The sequence below is a fragment of the Myotis daubentonii genome, chromosome 14 (genome assembly GCF_963259705.1).
Source record: "Myotis daubentonii chromosome 14, mMyoDau2.1, whole genome shotgun sequence".
Lineage (NCBI taxonomy): Eukaryota > Metazoa > Chordata > Mammalia > Chiroptera > Vespertilionidae > Myotis > Myotis daubentonii.
The window spans coordinates 41,144,220-41,162,433 of NC_081853.1; the positions used below are offsets into that span (position 1 = coordinate 41,144,220).

General features: G+C 46.9%; 1 protein-coding gene across 2 annotated transcripts in view; it reads left to right on the top strand.

Moving 5' to 3' along the window:
- Positions 1–2,785: 2,785 nt before the first annotated feature.
- Positions 2,786–18,214, top strand: part of LOC132215610 (ubiquitin-conjugating enzyme E2 E1) — a 53,467-nt gene continuing 38,038 nt past the window's right edge. The window contains exons 1-3 of one of the 2 annotated variants that reach the window (XM_059664077.1): positions 2,786–2,952; positions 4,032–4,216; positions 8,143–8,193. In XM_059664077.1, the coding sequence (XP_059520060.1) occupies positions 4,065–4,216; positions 8,143–8,193 (203 nt within the window). In that variant the 5' untranslated portion in view covers positions 2,786–2,952; positions 4,032–4,064. The remainder of the gene's footprint in view (positions 2,953–4,031; positions 4,217–8,142; positions 8,194–18,214) is intronic. The other variant, XM_059664078.1, reaches the window with a different exon arrangement.

Genomic DNA, 18,214 nt, shown 5'->3' on the forward strand with positions numbered 1-18,214 from the left:
TTTAATATATATTTTAAACTATAATTGAGCCTTCTCCTCCCTGCTGCACCCATCTCCCAATATTGCCAGAACCAACAAAATTATTTGTGGACAGCAAGGGCCATAGCCCAAATTTGGTCATGGATTTACTGCATGACCTTGGATAGGCTTCTTTGCCTTAATTTCTTTATCTGCACCGTGAGGAATTTGAACTCAGAGATAGCTTAGGCACCTTCTAGTAAAGAAAATCCTCTGATTCCTTGACGCTGTCTTTCTCCTAAGGTGGTTTCTCATCCACTCTAAGTCATAAAGACCCTGTGTCTTAACAAACTTCCTAAGATGTAGGATCAGGCAGGGGTAATCATTTACTTTGCATAACAATTCATAAACCACCTTCATTATAGATACACGTTTGATCCTTTTAGCAACTCTGCGCAGGTATTTGTAGATGAGGAAACTGAAGCTCAGACTGGTCAGGTTAGCTCCTTTGGCCTTGTAGTTAGTTAATAAGTAGAAAAGCTAGAAGGTGGTGAGTGAGTTTTTATTTTTATGACTGAGACAGTGAGACAACTGTATATTTAAAATAATCTGACATGAAGATTAGTCTTTTGAGAGCAGTGGATTCTTTTCTAAACATTTTGAGGTTTTTATTGCCCCTCAGTAGGTCATTCGCCAACCATAAAGAACTAACCAGGGCTAGGGATAAGAAAGGCCACAGAGGCTGGTGTCCTTCCAGACTGGTGGCTGGGAGCACTTCCCTCTTGTGGAGGAGCCCTGGAGTCCATGATTTATTTCCCCAGGGGCCAGTCCAACCCAAGCATCAACAATGCAACACAAAGTACCATATTCAGTTGTTTTACAAAAATATTATTGTGGTTAGTACCCAAGCATACAGTTTCTGTAAACCAACTGAAGAAAAAGTCACCCACCATCTTCGTCACATCAGCAAACGGAACTTTTTATTTTCCTGTGTTCTCTGCCAGCTCTCATCTCTCTATATATGATATATATATATATATATATATATATATATATATATATATATATATATATTTTTTTTTTTTTTTTACTGGTTGTAATCATAGTGGAGACTGGCATTTTAATGTATCAGAAACCCAAATTTTTTTAAGAAAGTTTCAATTGTGATAACTGTCTTTAGATTATTTTCTTCATCCCAGCTGAGTTTATTTCATACTTACACTTGCTTATTGTTTTTCTCTTGAATTTATATCTTTCTCATCAGAAGTACAAAACGTATACAACCTGGTTTTAAGGAGATTTTGTTTTCAAATAGCGTACAGCAGGGAATGTCATTGTTTTTATATATTCTAGCAGGAATATATAAACTCCTGAAAGCAAACACTTGTCTGGGGATCTTTTCAAATTTCCTATGTATTTGAGCACTGAGGGGTAGCTCTGTCTGCAGACAGGAGGCTGGAGGCTAAAATGATAATCAATAGATTTTTCCCAGCTATTGGAGTCCTTGATGCTGACAATTCCTAGTATACGGTTTCCTGGTAAGGATTGAGCAAGCAGCCTGCGCAATTACTTTATGAATCTTGATAACGCTGGAGTTTCGTGTTGAGGGCCAAAAGGGGTTTAGGGAGGTGGTAAGAATGTTTTCCTGGTTAGTGGGTATGCGGTAGGCTTTATGTCTTGTGTTGTCCTGCGGGTAACTGAACCACTGTTGCCATGGAAAAGGATGGCCACTTGAAGGAGATCATTTAGTGGCCCCTGGAAATGACGGGGCGGTCTCCTTAAGGCACAGACCTTGTATGTGTAGCAAGGCACATGTCTCAGCAGTTCCCTCCAACAGAAATAACAAATAAGAAACTACATCGTACCTTGATGGCTTAATCTCCTTTTGATGACTTCATCTTTAAAAAAATTAATCTTGGTAAAAATACTAAATTAGGAACAATTCAGAAGAATTACTGATTGTTTTTTTAAATGATGATTTGAATCGCCCTTATATTGTAGGAGTCACCAAAAGACTTAGTCCAACTTCCAACCATCAAACTTTGTGTCTAAAGTAAACTGACACCAAAAGACTCTAAATGCAGTCCAATTCAGTAGTAAAAGGTTGATTCCCGGGGAATGTCTCACATTTCTGAGCCTGCTACACGTTGTTTTTTCGACCTGTCACGAAATCCTTCGTCTCACTCCTATAAAACACCACCCGTCTGTAAAAAGTGACGGAAGAGGCTAACCTTGGGAACCGGCACGCGCTGGGGCAGAAGACCAGTTGTCTGGGGTTTTCTCCCCGGCGAGCCCACACCCACCGGCCGCCCGCAGGTAAACTGCCAAAGGGAGAAGCCGAAAGGGAAACCTGCCCTGGGCTTTCCTTTTCCCCCTTAAACCCATCACTTTTGAGGAGTTCCCGCTGCATTAGCTAAGGTCCTTGCCACCAGGTTACCATCTTTTTTTCGCCAATTTGCCCCCCCCACCCCCCTTTCCAAAAGCCTTTATCGGAAAGAACTTCCTCTGGTGGCCCCCGATGGCCTCCTGTTCCCATCCCTCCCCCCTCCCCCCGCCCCCCACCCCGCCCCTCGGAGGGGCTTCCCCTCTCCAGCCCCAGATCCAGGTCCCCAAACCACTTGAGAGCAAATGCACCCCCTTCGCCCTCGTCCCGGGCGCCCCGAGGAGGCGCTGGGTGGGGGTGAGAGTGGGGAGGGGGCAGGGTTTCCCGGGGGGCCCCTTCGCACCCCCCCCCCCAGCCCGGAGATGGGCAGGGGCGGGGAGCGCGGGTGGGTGGGATCGGCGGTGGGGGAGGGGACGCGGGCGCGGGGCGGGAGGAGCGGGAGGAGGAGTGTGTGCGGAGCGTGTGTGGCTGGGGGAAGCCATTGCCTGTTTAATAGTTGCTGTTGCTGCACTTCCGCTTCTCTCCCAGCGAGAGAGACACGAGTGGCCAGGCCCAGCCGCAGCCGCAGCACAGCCGCCGCGGCGGCACGGAGCAGCCAGACACAAAGAGAGGTACGGGGATCCCCCGCCGCCCCCCGGCCCGGCGCGGGGCCTCGGGGACACCCTCGCCACCTCCCCCGACCCGCGCCGCCCGGGCCGCCGGGCGCGGGGCTGACGGAGGGGGGGCGGGGGGGGCGGAGCGGGGCCGGGGAGCCCCAGGGGTCCGGGGCCAGCCCGCGGGGGATGGGCAGGGACCCCGGGCCGCGTGAGGTGCGGGGGCCGCCCGCGTCGGGGGCGGGGGGGGGCATCGTGGCTGGAACTGTCAGCGCTGCCCCGGGAGCCCCCCACCGGCCGCCCAGGGGGCCGGGGACGGGGGAGGGGGAGTTGGGGGAGCCCCGTCTCCCCCCGGGGCGGGGGGCCACGGGAATGAACCCTTTGGGGGCGGACGGGCTCATTGTTATTCCTCCGCCGAGGAGGCTGGTCCCCCACCCCCACCCCCAGCCGGGGTGGCGACCGGGCGTGTGCTCGGCACCCCCGCCGCGGCCGCGCTGCCCGGGCGGGAGGCGAGGGCCCGGCCGGCGGGAGGGGCGTCGGGGCGCGGCCCGGGGACCTTGAGCCCGGTCGCCCCTGCCCCCCACCCCCCGCGGGCCTCTCCCTTCCCCCACGGGGCGCCGCTCCGCGCCTCCGTCCCCCGCTCCGGCTTCCTCTCTGACTCCTCTCCGCCCCTCCTCTTCCCGACCCGGCCAAACTCTGCTCCCGGCCCCGCGGGCTCCCCCGGCCCCCACCCCGCGACCCCCGGGAAGCCGCCCCAACAGCCCCGAGGCCGGCGCCCGCCGGGACCTTCCCTCCGCCCCCTCCCCCTCCGCCCGCTGGGCTGCTCCCCTCCCAGCCCCGAGGGGAGCCCTGGGATGGGGTGGGTTGGGGGCGAGGAGAGGCCCTTTTCCCACCGTGTCCCCCGCTGGGGGCCAGAAATAAACAAACAAGGCGCGTGGAAGCTGCAGAAGCCTTCTTGGGCCGGAGACGCGGCGAGGCGAGTGGAGGGCGGGAGGCGGCCGGGCGCACCCCCGACCCAGCCCCCCGAGGGCACCGGCGGCCGCGCCGACACCGGCTGCAGGGGCGTGTTTCTCTGTTCTGTCTCCCTCCCGCTGCAGGGGCTGTTTGCGGGGTGGGGTGGGGGGTCCGCTATGTCGGATGACGATTCGAGGGCCAGCACCAGCTCTTCCTCCTCTTCGTCCTCCAACCAGCCAACCGAGAAAGAAGCCAACACCCCCAAGAAGAAGGAGAGCAGAGTCAGCATGAGCAAGAACTCCAAGCTCCTCTCCACCAGCGCCAAGAGGTACCGGACTTTCCCTCCGCAGGTTCCTACGGCCCGAACGGCCTCTCGCCGCGTCTATGTGGTCTCCCGCCCGGGGAGGGTAGACGTCAATGCTCCTCGCGATTTGTGTGTTCTGAAAAATGAGAGAAAAAAAAAAGGGCCTGGGAAGCCCTCACTATTTTTTTCTCTCTCGCTTCTTCTGTATTTTTTTCCTAATCATTGTCCACCTGCAGCTGTTGTGACTTGCCTCTCACGTTTCTTCCTGAAGTTTGTAAGAATCCTCATTGCTTCTACTACTGACCCTCCCATCTGATTTCAAATGACTGGTCCTATTAATCACTAATCGGTGACCTCTTCCCCTCCCCCAGGGCCGGCATCGCACGTAGTTACTAATACCTGCCCAGACAACTCTATCAAAATGAATTCCGTTCCCGTCTTCCATCCTCCTCACCTGTTGCACATCAGATCTTTTTTGAATAGAGAGAGCTTTCTCCCAGAAATTGCAGAAGGAGTAAAGAACTCATGTTAGTGGGCTAAAAACATGTAACAGGTGGAGACAGAAGTGTTCGTGTGGAATTGAAAGAGGTTTTTCTGATTTGGAGAGTTGAGGCCGATGAATGAATCGATCAATACAGGATGTGAGATGGTAATTCTAGGTGGTTTGGGGGATTCTCGTTTGTTCTGCTTAAGAGATTCAATTTACCAAATTTCGGGGAGACTTAAATGTTTCCATGCTCTCTTGTGCTGTAAAACCTTGAGTTTGTGTGTGTGTTTCGAAGTTGAATTCAAGTGGTGGCTCTTTTTTTCTTTCTTCTTTTCCTCTTATCACTCTGGAAGAAGCTACTTTTTTACATCCACCATCCTTCAGTAATATCCTCTGATCCCCGCAACCCTTAAAAGAACCTATAGCAGATTCCTGGGAAGCCCCACACATTTCATAAATCCTTACTGCTCTCAGGTGGACAGTCCTTAAACTTTAAAGTGGCAAACCAGGAAGATCGTAAAGAATCCAAGTGGTGCGTTAGATGGGGATATCTTTCTTGAAAGAATGTAAAATAAAATGGAACACGAGGCTTTCGCTCTCTCCACTGAGGAGCGAACCTGGAACTTGAAAGTGTGTTCCGTCATCTTCCCTGACTTGAAATTTGAAATGTTGGTCAAGTGCTTTGGTAACCAAACCATGGGCAGATGAGGGAGTGAGTGGCTTCAGCTTGTTTTAAGTAGTGTAGACTGCAGAGGTCTAGAATTAAGTGGCAAGATGCCTTGGCCAGAGGGTTCTCACTTTCAGGGGGTTGGTTTGGTTGCGTATCCACTTCCCAGGAGTCCTCATGGGCCCTCATTGACGAGCCCTATGCTGGTTCTCCCAGAACCTGGCGTCTACCCTGCCCACTTTGGATGGGGCCTTCCTTAGTCTGCTCTCCTCCACCTCCCTCCCAGGGCCTGGGCTCCGGATCCACAGCTTTTAGCCTGACTTGACTAAGACAGGATATTTGCTTTAGGTCATTAGTGTTTTTATATTTTTGCTGACTGTCCCTGCTGAACATGTATATGTTTGGGGGTAAAGGCACAGGTTTCAGATATAAAGCAGTCTGCTTTGTGTCAGCAAATTATAGATTTGTCATGAGACAATTTGTCTATTTATACTAAGGGAGTTAAAAACTTACTTGGAAATGCCTGGGAAAGAGATGGTAGGTGTAGGAAAAAAAAAACACAGAACGGTGAGAAGCTACAGACGGCAATATTACCTATAACGTTAATGTTGGTTTTAGCTCTCTGGATATCTTGCTGAAAGACTAGCTGAGAGTGTTAAAGTAGAGCTAAGGTTAATAGTAAAGGTAAAAAACGGAGAGGGACAGTGTGTCCAGGAAAGAAAAAGGGACATTGATCTTCGTGGGACCCTATCGAAGCGACTCTGTGAAATAGATTGATTTGGAAGCAGGTGTTGCCCATAGAATTGGAAGGAGCAGGTATCCTAGGAGATAGAGTGAGAACCAGCACAGGGCCAATCAAGAAGTGGGGTGACAAAGGTTACTTACCTGCATTTTGGGAAGTGGTTTCTAGGCCGCTGCTAGAGGAAAGCCCCCATTGAGAGTGGTCTGGACAAGAATTACTCCGTGGAACGTGTGCAAGTGTGTGTTGTAGAGAGGAAGTGGATAAAGCGGTGTGGTGTGACACTTTTTAGGTATTAAGCAACGAGTTTTTCGTGACTGTTTTGTAGTAGAGGTTGGGTAGACCAGGAGAAATGAAGTCAGTATGTATTATACCAGTTGTGCTAGGGGAGTGGATAGTTTTTCCTGCCTGTGTAGGTCTTAATGTACCGTCATTCAAATATGCAGGCAGGTAAAGAATCGGGGAAACCAGGATGCCAAACTTTTCGTCTCACATATGAGAATGAGCCAAACAGCAGGGAGCCACGTATCTCAACCGAAATGCCTATGGGTAGCAGCAGAATTTAGCGGGGCCCAGGTAACTAAATGTCAGCAGAGACCAAGCAAGCCCCTTCCCAAGGTGGACCGGATTCGTAGGGGGCAGGACGTGTTCTCCGGCAGGAAGGTTTAAAGAACTTTCCCCATCACCACCGTTCAATTCTCTTCACTTCCACCTGGGAAACACAGTGCCTTCTAAAACCTGTTCCCCATCGCTTCCAGCCTGCCTGCCCTCAGAAGCTCTGGGCAGAGAAAAGCGGCCATTAGGATTCAGATTGCCTTTAGAGTGTGTCTGTATGTGTTAGTTTTTTTGTGTGTGTTGTTTTTTTTTACTGTGTTGCCCCGTGAGATTTTTAAGTTAAACCATAGTCCTGTAGGGCTTTCTATGAGAGGAGCGGAAAAAGTTATAAAGATAGAAGGCACCGTTTCCAAGGTGGACGAGGCTTAGAGGCCTCGAACTTGGTCCCCCTAATTGATGCTCTAAGCGCCCAGGTGAGCACAAGACAAAGGCCGGGGCGCGGGGTGCCCGGCCCGGCGTCGGCCTGGGCGTGGGGGATGGGCCTTTGTGAAGTCGGGGGTTTGGTGCCGAGATGGAAAACGGGGGGGGGGGGGGGGAGCCCCGGGCGCTGCGTGCCGTGTGGGCGGGGAAGGCAGGGGGCAGACCCGAGGGGAGTTCGAGGGTGTCCGGGAAGAAGGTCGGGCAAGGGGGGCCGAGCGGGCGGCCGACCGGCCGGGTGCACCTGTGCGGCCGCGGGTGCTCCCGGAGTCCGGCCTCCGTGCAGGGCCGGGCGGGGTGCTCGCGCCTGGGCCCCGCGCCGCGGCGGGGGTGCAGGTTCCGGGGCGCGGCGGAGGCGAGCTGGGGAGTCCCGGGCGTCCCGGCTGCCCTCCCCGGCCCGGCCCGCAACTTGGCCCGCGCGGCCCCCGCCGTCGGGCGCGCGCGGGGTGGGGGCAGGGAGCCCGGGCGGCTGGGGGCGGACACCGAGGGGTCCCCTGGAGGCCGGTGTCACCCCGGCACCCCAGATCCCGGAGGGCCTCGAGGGGCCTCGCGGGGAGCGGCCATGTTGGCTTCGTCACGGAGGACACCGGGCGGCCTGGAGGGGGGGTGCCCGGCGGCCCCCCCCCCCCCATGGCCGTCAGTCCGCGGACTGGAGGTGCAGGTGCGGGGGAAGGATGAGCGTCCGGACACTTTCTGGTCCGGTTCGGAAAACTGGTCCGCAGAGGAGCTGTTGGTTTATTCCCTGATGGAGGACACCAGGACACAGAGCGGCCTTGGCCTCCGTGTGGAGGCAGGTCGAACCCAGGCAGAGCGGGCGGTGGGAGAGAGGGGGCTGCCGGCTCGCTGCCCGGCAAAAAGCGTTTTTCCCCAAGTGAGGGCCCCGCAGCTTTCGGGGTGCAGTTTCCTCCTCCCTCGGCGTGGACCCACTTAGGGCAGGAGGTTCGGTTCCCCTGCCGGACCGAGGCCGGCGGGCGGAGGCTGCCCACGCCTGACGCACCTTGTGTTTTTCTCTCTCCCTGATGCAGGATTCAGAAGGAACTGGCCGATATCACTTTAGACCCTCCGCCTAACTGCAGGTGAGCTTCCTTTCTAATTGGTGTCTTTTAAAGATTCTTCCAACTTTTATCTTCGTTTTTGCTGTTATTATTATTATTCTTTGGTTAATGCTTGTTTCGGTGCTAATAGCAAGTATCAGCTGAAATATATTTATCTGAGTATAATGTGGTGATGAGCCTCTGATGATCCCAGTGTTACGTTAAAGAGAAGTAATAGATTTGTTCGGAGCGGACACTTTTACACAAAACAAAGCTGTAAAGTGGATATGAAGGCGTAGGTTTGTCTAATCCTGGATGTTTCATATGTCATTAAGGGTGATGTTGGCTTAGAAAATTGCTTTGCTCTCTTAATGTTGTTCATGCTCTTTACTACGAGAGCCTGGAGTCCAGCATTGGCCCCCTCAGACTATACACAGTATGTGTGTGTGCAATTCAAAACAGTTGGTTACTAGTTCTCAAAGGGTTGTTGGTCACTGTTCAGAAGACGCGTTTTGTTATTTACTGTGAGTCAAGGTGGAAAACTTGATGAATTTACTAAACAGTGAAGTGAGGAGAGTTATTGTACTAGAGCCATTTATTTAAGGGAGCTTAATTGATCGGTTCTATAACTCCAATTGTTTACGATTAAGTATAACATTTAACTTCAATCTCCGTTCTCGTGATTGGCATTGGAATGGGAGTTGAAGTTTTAGAAGTGTGCTAAACTTACAGGGTTAGAAGAAGTTACGACGAGAAAATGCTGTGGCCGTACACAGAATTTGAATCCAGCATGTGGAAATAGGTTGAAAGCTAAATGAAATACTTGCTTATTAACATTGAACTTTTAAACTGGCTAATGGAGTAAATGGAGGCATCAGTTGCCTTTTTGGTTACATATGTTGTTAATGTTGGTCAGTTGTGGGACGTTCTTTGGTAAAATTTTGTCCTGTTTTGTAAGGAAAATCATTTCGAGTTTGAAATGCTCTTATAATACAGTTTGTAACTGAACCACACAGTCATGGTTGAGGATTTCTTTCCTGGCTATTAAGAGTCCTTTCAGGATGTTGAGAAAGTGGAGAAATGGGTAAAGCTTAGGGCTGTGATATCTCCCTTTTTTGTTTTATTGGAGTCGTTCAGATGGAAGGAAGCCTGTAGCTTGGTTGTGTTGAATCCATGGGTATTCCCCATGCGAGGTCTGTGCTCTGGTTGTTGCATTTGGTTGGTAGCGTGTCTTCCACGTGTCTCTGGTGAGTTCAGGCTGTAGCTTTGGCTGATTAGATTATGTAGTTTTTAAAGCATGGTTTCAGAACTAACATTTATCAAAATGTGCTATGGCTTTCTTGCAAATAGATGCAATCAAATTTAAAAAATTGTAAATAATGTAAAGGTTTTCATGGGATTAGTTACCCTTTAGAAATAGGATAAATACACTTTAATTTCACACCTTTTAAACTGAGTTTACATGTGAGAGATTTGTGCTGCTGAACATGTAGAACTTTCCTTGGAAAGCTCCTAATTACCTTTTTCAAGGTGAAACCTTTAAACGTTACCTGTGGTCAGGTGAGTCACCAAACTGGATGGTTGGTGGTAGGGAGACAAATTTCAACATATTTACACATTGCAAAAATCTTCAATTTCAAAGAAAACATTAGGCATCTTTATTTTGCAAGAGAATGTGTATTATGTTGACTTTTAAAAGTAAAGACTGCTGTATTTTCTGAAGACATTTTCCAGGAGGGCTGGTTAAGTAATATGAATCACAGTCTCTACTTTCAGTTGTTTTTTTTCTTTTTTGTTTGTTTGTTTTTTACACAATCTCTACTTAGTAGTGTTGACTTAATGTTATCAAGTAGTCCCAATATTCAACATATTTAAATGAATTTGGTTTTATGTTTTCTGTTGGTATGTTATGGGATTGAATTATTTAATATTTTTTATTTTTTAAATATGTTTTTATTTCAGAGAGGAAGGCAGAGGGAGAGAAGGAGATAGAAATGTCAATGATGAGAGAGAATCATTGATCGGCTGCCTCCTGCACGCCGCACACTGGGGATCCAGCCCCAAACCGAGGCATGTGCCCGTGACTGGAATCTAACCTGGGAACTTTTAGTCCACAGGCAGATGCTCTATCCCAGTGATGGCGAACCTATGACACGTGTTCAGAGGTGACACGCGAACTCATTTTTTTTGGTTGATTTTTCTTTGTTAAATGGCATTTAAATATATAAAATAAATATCAAGAATATAAATCTTTGTTTTATTATGGTTGCAAATATCAAAAAATTTCTATATGTGACACGGCACCAGAGTTAAGTGAGGGTTTTTCAAAATGCTGACAGGCCAAGCTCAAAAGGTTTGCCATCAATGCTCTATCCACTTAGCCAAACCGGCTGGGGCTGAAATATTTAGTATTTTAATGTACATTATTGTTGGAGATGGAATGGATAATTTAGTGTGGGGATACTTTTTGATGTTAGCTTCCATTTAAAATGCATGAATTAAATGATACATTGAGCATGCATGCATGTTTATTTTTTTAATAATTTTTAAAGTGTTACTCAGCATGAGAGCTTGGTTTGGATGAATTTGTAAATTAGTCAATTGTAAATTATATTTTGAACTCGTTACATAATTGGCTTTCAATTAATGTATTTTATGTATTAAACCTTTATAGAACTGCCTTTTTTTCAATCAGTAATCAGTGTGTAGTTTTAAATTTAAATGCATTTCTTTATTAAAATATTATAGTTGCTACAAAGTAGCCTCAAACAGTTGAATCAGTGTGAGAAATGCTTCTCTTGAACATGCACCGCTTATGCTCACTAATTTTAGCCCTTGGCAAAAATATGTGGCTTCGAATGTGCAAAATGCACTTGCTAAATATGTTATAATTTCGAGCACATAAAGTTAATTCTCAGTGTTGTATATCATGTTAAGTAGATTTTAAGTGAATATTTTAAAATTGGTTTATATTGCCATATAAATCAAATTCTTTGGTATCTCTGAACTATTTGGTTACATGTGTGTATACAGCTAAGTCTCCCAGCTCATGTTTCCTGCATTTGGTTAGGCTTTTCCTCCTACATTCTGGCTCTGTTCCTGTAGGGGAAAAAAGTATTAACTACTGTAATGATTTCCTAAAGCATGCCATATCGTGGATGGTAAAATTATGTCTTTTTGGTAGCTGGCGAACTCTGGGCCATTAGGGTCAGTTTTGCAGCTGTTATTTATAGCTTAGGGCTCAAGCTTTGCTAAATTGACTAGTTATAGCTATCTAATCTGTAGACATAAATGCCTGTGGACAGAATGTCTGCACATAATAAATGATGTGTTTAACCCAGGTCCTTTAAACTTCAGATTTTACTTAGTGGATGTCTTTTTATTATGAGTCAACTACTCATATAGTGACTTGAAACCTAAAAATTCAGATTTTAGTATAAAATGCCTTTCAGAAATCATGAACCATTTCAAGCATGGTAGAGAAGAATAAGTTTTTCTTATTATGACTTTTTTTTCTTTTTACTAACATTGCCTTTTGTTGCTTATATTTTAAATAGAATTTTAAGCCATTACACAATAATGTAAAAATGCACATTTTTTAAAAAGTTGAAACAAATTGTGGAGTAAAAAGTGAAAGATTCCTTCGTGACCTCATCTGATCCTGTCCCTTACACAGAGAGGCTCCTGGTTAGCGCGTGGTGTGTATCTTTCTGGAGAGTCTGTGAATTGACATTGTTGTACATTTCTGGTTTTGCAAATCCTCCTGGAATTAGTGGGAACAGCACATGGTGGGGCAAACACAGGTTTACAGTTGTTTGTATGGAAAATAATACAATAATAAATAAGGAATAATACAAGAACCAACTTTGTTTCCCGTACTCACAACTGTAAACCTACTTTTGCTTCACCCTGGAAGTCCCAGGCTGCTCACCTTGGAATGAAAAGAGATTCCTTGCAGCAGTAAAGGCGTATGCCTCATCCAAGTTTAGCATGCTTTAAGTGGTTGTTTACTGTAAAAAATGGGTTCTACAGAAGTCATCCTTTACAAAATCCTAGGTCATCTCACTTGCTGAAAAATGTCCTTTTATGTAACTTTAATTCATTTGATATTACTAAATGCATTAAGGATATCGAGGTGACTTCATCGTCTGCATGTTTATTTTGTTCTAATATTTATTTGGATAGCTACCACTGCACTGTGCTTGCCTTTATGTGCAGAGACAGTGTTGAAAAATAGTGAGAACTAGGAGACTAGAGTGTCAGCACAATCAAAATAGCACCCAAACCAGGGTCAAGTGGCTGGAAATTAGATCATTGCCTTGGGCCCTTGTGGGTAGGAAGGAAGGAAGGAAATCTATCCAGAAATGAATTGCTTACTAAATGAGTAGGCACTCTCGTGTTCACCAAATGGCCATGTTTCTGGATTGTAAAGCTGTACTGCTCCTGTTCCTCAAAATGACCCAGCAATTCTATTCCCAGGTGTATACCCCAAAGGATTGAAAACAGGGACTCAAACAGATACTTGTCAGTGTTTGTAGTGGCTTTATTCATAACAGCCCAAAAGAAGAAACAACCCAAATATCTACCAACAGATGATTGGAATGGATAAACAAAATGCAGACTATACAAACAAGGGAATATTCAGCCATATAAAGTAATGAAGTTCCTGTACATGCTACAGCATAGATGAACCTTGAAAATGTTACACTAACTGAAATAAGCCAGGCACAAAAGGACAAATATCGTATGATTCTACTTACATGAAATTTCTAAAATAGATTATTATCAAGTTCCTAGAGACAGAAAGATTAGAGGTTTCCAGGAGCTGGGAAGGAGAGAATGGGGAGATATTTCTTAATAGGTACAGAGTTTCTGTTTGGAAACAAATGGTGGTGATGGTTGCACAACGTTGTGAATGTCATGAATGGCACTGAATTTTATGGTTAAAGTGGCAAACTTTATGTTATATATTTTACCAGAATTTTTAAAAGGTTAAAAAAAAAAAGATACTGCTGTTAAAATGTCATCAGTATTTTGAGGGAAAATGCTCATGGCTTACGAGGCGACACCGGTTTTTAGGGGTTCTTATAAAGATGTTAAATGTTAAATTTCTTTCACAAACCATGAGTGCCTGTTCTACGTGAAAAATCACCTTCAGGGAGTTCATCATCTAGTGAGGTGGGAAGAAATGCACTCACTGACTTTGAATAGTGTGTTAGAGTTGTCGATGGAAGGTCAAGCCTCATGGAGATGAGAAGAAGGCATGTGTAGTGGAGGGAAGTGTAAGCAGAGGTGCAGCCGAGGAAAGGCAGAGGGCACTCGTGGGCAGTAGTGCAGAAACCCGTGGCTGGGGAGCAAGGAAGAGTGGGCGGATAAGCAGTAAGAGATCAGACTTGTTCCTTGATGTCAGGCTGAGGCTTTGAGTGTCACTTTATAGACACGGGAATCTCTGGGGCTCTAAGCGTAATCCAGTTAGAGCTGAGAGACAAAGCAGGGGTTGAGTGGAGCTTGGTGGGAACGGGAGACTTGGAGATTGCTGCCGTAGTTCAGGTGGGAGGCCAAGAGGGCCGTGGGGACAGGTGACGCCATCGGTGTGGAGAGGAGAGAGACACGAGGAAAGCAGTAGAATCTGGAGAATGTGGCCACTGGCTTAGATCGGAGCCCTTGCAAGGGGACCGAGGGTCTTTGGGAAGACAGGTGGTATCGTTAACAGAAGGTAAAGGTGGGACGATGAACTGGCTTGAGGGAGGCAGGTTGTTGGATCATCCTCCCCAGGTTCAATCATGTGCTTTGTTGAGCGTATACAGGTATAGTGCTTAGCATATTGCTGCCACATATTTAAGTTTATTAGCAATCAGTCAGTGAACTCTCAGGCCTACTTTTAGATTTGATCAAATTAAACTCCCCAAAAGGCACAGGGACCCTGATTTCTGTCTTTGATTCTGATCCCACACACCCCTCCCTAGCTTTTTCAGTTGGAAACGTTCAAAGCTACAGAAGAGTTGAAAGAATAAAACAGGACCCAGCCATCCTTCGCTCCGATCATCGGCTGTGAGGACGTCCCCATGTTGGCGTCTCACTCCCTTAGCCCTGTATTTTGCAGAACCGTTTGGAAGCGAGCTGCATCCTGATGCTTCCGCGTGTTAGGCTGACACGCATTGAATCTGAGGGGAGCCGGCAGGGCGCTGAGGCTGCAGCTGGCTTTGGGCATCCACATTAGATTTGAAAGTTTGGGTGATAGTTGAACTTTCTGCTGGGGAAGAGGAGGATTGAGAACTGTGCTTGGAGGGGGGTCTACAAAGGAAGGATGGGAAAATAAAGAGGGCTGGAGGAAAAGGGAGCAAAGTCAGGGAGAGCTACTAGGTTGCCTAAAAAATACTTCAAGAGGATTAAATGTAAAGTGAAGAGCATGCTTTGTAGGCTGAGCAGCAGCAGCAAGTAGAGGACAGGAGTGAAACAGGAAGATGTGATGTTTTAAAAACACAACCGTAGAGAAGCTGATAGAATATGGAACTGAGGTCGCACGCGGGGACTGTGTGTTTAGGAAGGCGGAGAGCCTGAATTTTATGATAGGGTCAGTTTCCGAGAGGAAGCACTTGGGCCTGAGTAACTCTCTAGCCACTTGTATAGAACTGAAAGCAGCAGCGCCTGCCCCCAGTTTGATTTGGTTGGTTCTTCCCCAGTAGACGCTAAGTTCCTTGAGAGCAAGGATTATGTCTTTGCATCCCTACAAGAAAGAATAAACAATATATATTTGTTAAATTAAAACACCAGCACAGACACCCAATCAGGTTTGATGGTTTAATGGAACTTTCTTACTCTTCAGAAAGTAATGGAAAGAGCCGGGGAAACCGCAGTCGCGTTTTACAGCTGCCCATCGCGGGCCGTCTTGCTGGGTTGGCACCCGGGCAGTTTGGGCAATTTTCACCTTCCCGGAATCACACAGCAGCTCGGGACTGTAGTGCGATCGAACTGCAGGCGAGATTGAGAAGATGCATAAAGACAATATCAGTACCTTTGATTCCTATGTTTTGACTTAATAACATTACTGTTGGCCAACAAGCGAGTGTGGGTTTCGGGGTGCTAAGGAAATTGGTCTCCCTAGAGACGGTTCCTAAAATCCTAAAGCTCTTCCAGATAGTCGGTTACGTTAGAGATGCTGGCACCCGCCTGAGACATCTGACACATTCCCCATCATCAGTGGAGTGAAGCAGGGTTTCATAATAAGCCCATTCTTAGCCTCGTAGCAGCCATGCTCTGAAGTGAAACAAAAGACCTAGTAACTGGTGTCAGAATATGCTTCTAATCCTCGAAACCTGCGCTATAGGCGAAGAAGCTCAAAGCTCTTGCTTGAGGACCGCGATCCAGGAACATACAGGCGAGGGGTACGGATGGCTTTGTGGAGTCCGTGCCACAGTACGTAGATGGGGAACCTGCAGGAGGCCAAGGTGATATCTGCCGAGTCAGGCAAGTCCTGCAAAACCATTGTTTTCCTTTGCAGGACACAGTCAACACTGGTTATGCTACCTGGGGCAGCATACGGTTTACACACACTTTAATTAACAAAGTAATCACAACCTGACTTCTGTCTGCTTTTGAAGGCCTGATGAGATAGAGTGAAGAGCCAGGACAGCGTAAAGGGGCTGGTATGGGTGTCCTCCAGCTCTCACCTGGCCTCCAGCAGCGCATGTACCACGGCTCACGTCTGACTTGTCTGTAGTGACTTGTGTTGGCACTAAATTTCGTTTTATTTTTTAAAAAGTTTGGCAGCTTGAACCTTTGTTTTTAGTACTTTCAAAAAAAGTTTACAGAAATAATCTTACCAAATCATTTGTAAGTTTTGTCATTGAAAAGATTTCACATCAGGTCCGCCAGGACATCAGTACTGACACTCAGCGGGTGGGCACACTGTCAGCACCGAATCACCCCACCACCTAGGTCTGTACGTCCAGTTGCCAGAAGCTGTGATGGTTTCTAGCCTGGGCTGGATGGTTCAGGACCTCTTCTCTATTGCTTGAATGGGCGAGCACTGCCACACGGGCAGCACCGTAATGCTCAGACGAGGGTGTGGCCCACCCAGGAGCCCTGAGCTCTCTGCATCCGCACAGGACCCCTGCTGGCCAGGGCAGTCTGCGGACGGAGACCACATTTTTGCTCATGGCCCCACAACCAGACCAGGCAGCCTGTCGGCCCTACAGCACTGCCTTCCCAGACCCACTAACTCCCCCACCTCATCAAATAGTGATAATCAATAGAGAGGTCCTGTAGGGTCTGCCAGCACTGAAATGATGACCATTATGTGAACTACCAGGACATTAGGTGTTTATATTCATTTAAATTGATAGATGGAAAATCAATGTGTGATGGATCCTATATGTTCAATAGAAAAAGATTTGAAGTACATTTTCAAATTGCAGAAGACAAAACTCAGCTTGGGATGTTCTTACTAAGAGAAAAGTTTTAGATAGGATACAGCTCAAAAACTCAGAAAGCAGTGTTGTGCATGAGGAAATCAGGTCATATTTATTTAAAATATTGGGGTGATGTGTACTGCACACTGCTCCGTGTGACTGCAACAGACCTGGCTCCTGGCTTGTGGAACTGGAATTTGGTAGGCAGTACAGACAGCAACCAAGTAAGCAGGATTAGTAACTACAAGTTGTGGTGGCTAATAGGAGAGCAATTAACAGTGCAGTGATGGAGAATATTTGTGGGGGGGTGCTACGTAGAGAAGGCTTAAAACATGAGGCAAAGACCTGAAACATGAGGGGGAAGAAGAGCTTTGTGAAGAGTAGGAAGAACATTCCCGATGGAGGGAAGCACAGATACAGGCCCTGAGGAGAGGAGAGCCACATGATGCAGGGCCATGTGAGCCATGGTAGCAAGTTTGGGTTGCATGCATCCCATTTCTTTCAGTGGGAAGCCATTCAAGGTTTTAAAGCAAGGAAGTGACATTTCAGTAATGATTGCAATGTCTTTGCCTCCTCCATGCTGTGTGGAAAGTAGCTGGGAGGAAGGCAGAAGTAAAAGAAGAGAGACCAGAAAGGAGGGTATTGCTCTATTCCAGGTAACTGGTGATGGTAGCTAGGATTAGGTGGTGGCAGTGGAGGTGAGGTTAGAACACCTGGACCTGTTAGGGATTGCATGTGGGAGATGAAAGACCCAGAATGGCTCTGAGTTTCCCTGGTCTTAGCAGTTATGTAGATGATGGTGACATTTTGCTGAAGGGAAGAAAATTGGAATTCGGCCTGTGTGTGTGTCTGTGTGTTTGGGCGAGTCCTTTCGGGGTATGTTAGATTCGAGACAAATGCTCTAATGAGGCATCTAAATGAAGGTGTCAAATAGAAGTCAGAGATAGGTAGTTGGAGCTTGGAGGAATATTTTGAACTCGAGATAAATAAAAGCTGGAGATACACATACATTTGGGAGACATCAATTTATAGAGGCTTTTGAATGTCTGGGAACGTCTCTACCTCACCTAGAGAGCAAACATGTAGAGAGAGAGAAGAGGGCCAGGATGGAGACCTGGACATCTAACATTTAGAGGTTATGTGGTCTAAAGGAGACAGAGAGAAGGAAAATCAGAGTTGTTGTCAGAAAACAGTGAGTGGAAAGTGTTTGCAGTTGAGGATCATGAACTCTGAAAAAATGCAGTGAGCTGGAAAAAGGAAGCGTGAGCAACCATTGGATTCTACACCTTCTAATATGTTGACCATCATGAGACAGATCCACTGTAGAGGAGATACAAGAGGGGAGGATTTTCAGAAAGAAAAGGTGTTTTCCCTACCCAATTAGAAGATTTCACTGTGTTTATTCAAATAAGGGATTTAATGTTTGAATTTTACACTGTAGGACAAAATTTCTTGTGTATATAATTATACATATATATATGTATATAAAACATAATTTATCTTGGGAGAGGCCCTATTATTTTTAATGGATTCTCAATTTTTTAATTGGTTTCCTCTGTTTTCCTTCCACCAGAAAAAGTTAACTTCTGCTTTACTAGAATCAAGCTGTTGGTGATCTTATGGCTGACATTGTAGAGTGGGTACCCTAAATC